The 6,540-nt window shown below is 42.9% G+C and overlaps 1 protein-coding gene across 1 annotated transcript in view; it reads left to right on the top strand.

The window, feature by feature from the left end:
• The first annotated feature begins 1,206 nt into the window (after positions 1-1,206).
• SDAD1 (SDA1 domain containing 1) overlaps positions 1,207-6,540 on the top strand; it is a 90,932-nt gene continuing 85,598 nt past the window's right edge. Inside the window, exon 1 of the mRNA XM_042782079.1 lies at positions 1,207-1,296. Coding sequence (XP_042638013.1) covers positions 1,207-1,296 — 90 coding nt within the window. The remainder of the gene's footprint in view (positions 1,297-6,540) is intronic.

Below are 6,540 nucleotides of genomic sequence, written 5' to 3'. Positions count from 1 at the left end.
TTTTGGTCAATGACATGAGACAAAGTATATGTGAACTGCTGTATGAAAAGTGAATTTACTCTGTAAATCTTCACCCAAATCCTAATAAAAAAAAAAAAAAGACTTGTGTGAAAGAGCAAAGATGTCACTTTTACAACTAAGGTGTGCCTGACCCAAGTCATGTATTTTCAACCACCCCCTGTGCTTGGAAAGCTAGATAATGAATAAGGAAGACCAAAGAATAACTGATGCCTTTGAATTATGGTGTTGGTGAAGAATATTGAATATACAATGGACTATTAGAAAAACAAACAAATCTTGGAAAACATGCAGCTGGAATGGTGATCTCATCTTGTGTACTTTGGTCATATTATCCTAAGAGACCATTCCCTGGAGGACATAATGCTTCGTAAAGTACAGGGTCAGGGAAAAAGAGGAAGACCCTCAATGAGATGGATTGGCACAATGACTGCAACAATGAGCTCAAATAGCAATGATTATGAGGGTGGTGCAGGACCAAGCAGTGTTTCATTCTGTTTTACACAGGGTTGCTGTGAGTTGGAACCACGGCACCCAACAACATCCCATTTTAGAGATGGGAAAAAACAGCATTGAACGTCATAAGTTAGTTTTTCTGTATGGTTTTAAATTTTTTGTTTTTTTGGGGGGTTGGCTCAGGCAAGGCAAAAGAGTAAAAGAATGTGGACTCAACATGACAACACCGCCAAAGTATTGCAGCGGAAGTCTCACCATCCTGCTTCTAAGGAGCATTCCAGCTGTACTTCTTCCAAGACAATGGTATCTCTTCCTCAAATATTTTTTTAGCTTTGAACTTTAGGTTGTGGCGATTAAAATAGACTATTAATCCTCACCTGCCGGTTTCAAGGGTGTGTTGCAATAATTAAATAAGCTAATGTATGTGAATAAAACATTTTGCCCTTCGGATAGTTTCACAAACGCTACGCGGTGATAAGGGTTATCGAGAAAAGGAAAAGAGAGAGAGAGAAAGAAATAAAAAGAAACTTGTTAAACCATTACTCAGTATTGCGACAGCGCGGGTATATTTGACCCTCTGAGGCTCCCGTAGTACATCCTGTTTTGAAAATCAAGGTGGTGTCGCCTGCCGGGAGGCCCATGTGCTATTTCCGGTTGCGTTCGGATGCACATTTTTAAACCTTAGCGGAGACGAAGTAGAGGCTTTCTCTTGTGTGGATTTTCTGAGCCAGTATGTCCAGCAGAAACAACAACAAGCTACCCAGCAACCTCCCTCAGTTACAGAATCTGATCAAGCGGGACCCGCCGGCCTACATCGAAGAGGTGCGATCGGCGTGGCAGATGCCGGAGAGCCGGGCGGGAATGATTGAGACATAGGCGGAGAAAGACAGAGTGGAGCTTTGGTTCTGTTTCGCAGCGGCACCTCCTGTTCAGTTCAGCAGTCCTGTGGGAGGAGAAAAGGGATTGTGGAAGCAACGTGGTTTAGGGTTTGTTTCCCCACTAGTTGGAATTCTGCGGTTTCTTTGGGTTTTCATAGCTTCTGTGTTGTGGTTGTGTGCCGTCGAGTCGATGGCGACTTAGCGACCCCAAGTGACAGAACTGCCTGTAGTGTTTTCTAGGCTGTAACCAAAAGGTTGTCGGGAGTAAAGACCTGGCACTCTGCTCTCCATAAAGATTCACTCAGCTAAAAAACTCGCTGTCGTCGAGTCGAATCTGACTCATAGCGACCCTTCCTTGGGTATCTGAGGCTGTATCTCTACGGAAGTAGATTGCTTAGTTTTTCCTCCGAGGATAGGCTGGTGGGTTTGATTACAGACTAGAAAACCCTATGGGGAAGTTCACCTCTGTCATGTAGGGTCGCAGTGAGTTGGAATTAACTCCACGGGCCCCACCATCAACACATCAGCAGCATTTACAGGATCACCGGTTCTTTCTCTCACGGAGCTGCTGGTGAGTTCCAACTTTAAGGTTAGCTGCCAAGCGCTTAACCATTGCACCACCAGGGCTCCTTTTATGCTTTCTGTAGACCTTGCCAAAACTGCCACTTTAAAAACCTCACTGTCTAAGGGCTTCTCTTCCCATCTCACAGAGATGGAGGGATAGATGCCTGCCCTCAACCTCCAACTTCCATGCAGATTTCTCTGCCTTTTCATGTCAGAAAACCCTAGCTTGAATTATTATATTAGGTAATACTTGCTAAATTCTTTCCAAGGTGTTTCTGAGAATACGTTCTGTGCACCCACTTGGCTGTGGAGCAGGTATTCTCAAGTGTAAGAGAAATAGACTCAGGAACTTAGCATATTTAATTAAGCCCTATTCAGACACTGGAAATTGTCAGGGACTGAATGCCAGAATTTGCTTGGGGAAAAGATGAGGTTGAAAAATTAGAACTGGCCCAGATTGTGAGGGACTTTATATATTGACCTCATACACATTGTGAAAGGTCACTAAGGGTGTTTAAGCTGAGAAGTGACAGAATGAAAGTGATGGTTTTGATGTATAAATCTGGTATGTGCTTTCTTCAGACACCCATTTGTAGCTTTAAGAGAGGTACGTCTCAGCTTTTGCTGCAATTACTTGTTTATGCTTTCACTAGATTGTGATTTCTCCAGTGGCTAACACTGTTTTTTCACTTTCCCGCGCCCCAGAGGTAAGGGTTGTAGTGGTTTAGGTCATCAGTGGAGAGAGCCTTGCTAAGGATCAAGGCAGTGGAAATAGTGAGGAAGAAATACAAGATATTAAACAGTATGAGCAAGGCTTTGAGATATGTAAAATACTATACAGCCATCGTCAAAGTAGTAAGTTGAGAGGCCATATAGTGCTGTATTTAACGACAGTGGTTTTAGAATTACCTTAAATCCTGGCTGTGCTATTCAACAATTGTGTAACCTAGACAGGCTAATCACTTAGTCTGTGTGTCTATTTTAATAGGTAAAAGCAGGAGGTAATACCTAGCTCAGGAGCTCTGGTAGCGTAGTGCCTAAGGCACTTGACTGCTAACCAGAAGGCTGGTGGTGCTAACCAGCCACTCCTTGAAAGGAAGATGGGGCAATCTACTAACGTAGCGATACTGCCTTGGAAACCCAAGGAGGGGTCGCTATGGGTCAGGTCCGACTCAACGGCACATAACAACAACAACAATACCTAGCTCAGAGGATTGCTTTTTTATTCACTTAACACAAATGTGTACAAATAGACGTATATAGCAGCCAGTGCCTGTCAATATAATTCTGTTGTTCTTGTTCTAGACACTGCAAATACAGTGATAACCAATAAGACAGGTAGGAGGGCCTTACTATCTTGCACTTATATTTTAGTGAGTGTAGAGTTACAATGCTAGGGACTGTGAAGAAAAAGAAAAACAACTGAATGGAAATCTGTTAAGAGTTGGAGGCTGTTGATTTACATCCCATGAACAAAAAACACTTCTCTTTGATGATATTTAGCCAGACAAATCAAGAGCAGTCTAGACAGAGGGAGTAAGGAAGCACAGAAGCTCCTGGTGGAAAAGAAACAGGCAGCCAGTATGGCTAAGGCTCTTTAGTGAGCATAAAAGAGGGCAGTGGGAGATGATGTGGAGAATGCAGGTAGGGGTCAGATCATACAGGCCATGGTGAGTGGTTTATATTTTACTCAGAGTGCACTGTTGTTAGGTCCCATTGAGTTGACTGCAACTCAGCAATCTGTATAATAGAATGAAACACTGACTGGTCCTGTGCCATCCTCACAGTCATTGCCATGCTTGAGCCCATCGTCACAGCCACTATTTCAATCCATTTTGTTGAGGGTCTTCCCCTTTTTTGCTGACCCTCTACTTTACCAAGCATGAATATCCTACTCTAGGGATTGGTCCCTTCTGGCAACATGACCAAAGTACGAGAGACAAAGTCTTTCCATTCTCACTTCTAAGGAGCATTTCAGCTCTACTACGTCCAAGACATATTTGTTCCTTCTAGCAGTCTATGGTACATTCTTCGCCAACCCCATGTTTCTAATGCATCACTTCTTACTTGCTCTTCCTTACTCATCTAGCTCTCACATGCATATGAAGCTATTGAAAATACCATGGCTTGAGTCAGGCACACTTTAGTTTTCAAAGTGACATCTTTGCTCTTTAACACTTTAAAGGGGTCTTTTGCAACAGATTTTCCCAGTGCAATACATCATTTGATTTCTTGACTGCTGCTCTCATGGGCATGGATGGTGGATCCAAGAACAATGAAATCCTTGATAGATTTTTCTCTATTATCATGATGTTGCTTTTTGATCCAGTTGTGAGGTTTTTGTTTTCTTTATGTTGAGGTGTAATCCATACTGAAGACTGTAGTTTGATCTTCATCAGTAAGTACTTCAAGTCCTTTTGCTTTCAGCAAGCAAAATTGTATCATCTGCGTATCACAGATTGTTGATGTGTCTTCCTCCAGTCCAGACACTGCGTTCTTGTTATAGTTCAGCTTCTGGGATTATTTGCCCAGCATACTGATTAAATAACTGTGGTGAAAACATTCAGCCCTGATGTACACCTTTCCTGATTTTAAACCATGCAGTATCTGCTTGTTGTGTTTAAACAACTGCCTCTTGGAATGTATACAGGTTCCTCGTGAGCACAATTAAGTGTTCTGGAACTCCCATTCTTTGCAGTGTGATCCATAATTTGTTATGATGCACACAGACAAATGCCTTTGCATAGTCAATAAAACATGAGTAAACATCTTTCTGGTATTCTTTGCTTTTAGCCAAGATTCATCTGACATTAGCAATGATATCCCTTGTTGCATGTCCCCTTCTGAATTTGGCTTGAATTTCTGGCAGTTCCCTGTCAGTATACTGTTGCAACTGTTTTTGAATTATCTTCAGCAAAATTTTACTTGTATGTGATATTAATGATACTGCTTGATAATTTCCACATACTTTTGGATCAGCTTTCTTTGGAATAGGCACAGATACGGATCTCTTCCTGTTGAGTGCAATGGGAAGCCATTGAAGAGTTTTAGTGATCTGGTTTCTGTTTTTTAAAATTTACTCTGGGGGTTACATATAGAAAGGATTATGGAGGAGCAAGACTGGAAGCATGGTTAATAATGGCTGTCGGCATAGTCCAGGCAACAGTTAGTGGTACCACTAGGACTATGAGTAGAAGTGAAGAGAAGTGGACAGATTGGGACTAACTCTCGATGGTAGTAAAACAGGTAGGACTTCCTGGTGGAGTGAAGGTGGAGGATGAGAGAAAAAAAGGAATGAAAACTGAATCAGCCTCTTTATTTCAACATCTGGGTAGATGACAGCGCTATTTATTGAGGTTCATTCATTCAACAAATGTTATAGTGTATCTGTTATGTGCTAAGCACTGAATTACAGTGGTGAACTGTACAGGTAAAAATCTTATCCTCCTTAAGTCACATTTTAGAAGGAGGCATAAAAAAACATAAAGTATGTCAAATGATATGGAAAAAGCAAAGTAGGGAAGTACTAAGGAGGAGGAGGGTGTTACGATTTTAAATGGGACAGTCAGTGGAGACTTTGAGGAGCAAACTGAGGGAGGTAAGGGAGAGCTCTGCAGATACCTGGGAAAGAGCAATCTAGGCCAGGGGAACAGCAGATATAAAGACCCTGGCACAGGAACATACCTGATAGCTTTGTGGAACATTAAAGAGGGCATTATGGCTGGAAATGTGGGACCAGGAACGGGGAAAGTAATAGAAAGGAAGAGGGGTCAGGTCTTGTAGAACCAGGCTTTTTTCAAAGAGCTTTGGGTTTTACGGAATGAGATAGGAAGTTTTTAGAGGGTTTTGACCAGAAGAATGGAATACTTAACTCACCTTGTATGAGAACAGGATTACTGTAGGTGCCTCTTTTGGGAGACTGTAGGACAAAAAAGATAGACGCAGAGACACCAGTTAGGAGGCGATTGTAATTATCCAAGCAAGAGATGATGGTGGCTTGGACCAGGATGGAAACAGTGGAAGTGGTGAGAAATGATTAAATTCCCTGGGGAAGCCCAGTGTTTAGACATTTTTGTGTTGCTGAGCAGCCAGCAAAGCTGCAAGAAAACCAGGTGGTGTCCGGGAAGATGTCTCCAGGAGAGAGGAGAGACCCAACAGAGTCAAATGCTGATGAGTCATATAAAATAAACATTAAAAACTGATCATTAAATTAATAACATGGATGTTATTGGTTACCCTAATATGAGCAATTTGATAAAAGCCTTGAGCCCCAGGCTTAGAGGTGAGGAGAGACAACGCAGGGACGCCAGAGTAGCAGGCCGGAAGAGCGGGAGAAAGGGGATAAAAGCCTTGAACCTGGACAGAAGAGCAGTCAGCCCCAGGGTTACAAGTGAGGAGAGACAACTCAGGGACGCCCAGAGTAGCAGGCCAGAAGAGCAGGAGAAAGGGGATAAAAGCCTTGAACCCAGACGGAAGAGCAGTCAGCCCCAGGGATACAGGTGAGGAGAGACAACTCAGGGACGTCCGAAGAAGCAGGCCAGAAGAGCAGGAGAAAGGGGATTAAAAGCCAGGAAGCCAGACAGAGGAACAGTCAGCCAGGTGGGGATGACACAAGAGGTCTCCA

This window comes from Orycteropus afer, unplaced genomic scaffold (assembly GCF_000298275.1).
Source record: "Orycteropus afer afer isolate SDZICR_OR568_19922 unplaced genomic scaffold, OryAfe1.0 scaffold00235, whole genome shotgun sequence".
Classification (NCBI taxonomy): domain Eukaryota; kingdom Metazoa; phylum Chordata; class Mammalia; order Tubulidentata; family Orycteropodidae; genus Orycteropus; species Orycteropus afer.
The sequence above is the reverse complement of the archived record's forward strand: the minus strand, read 5'-3'. Positions and strand labels throughout refer to the sequence as shown.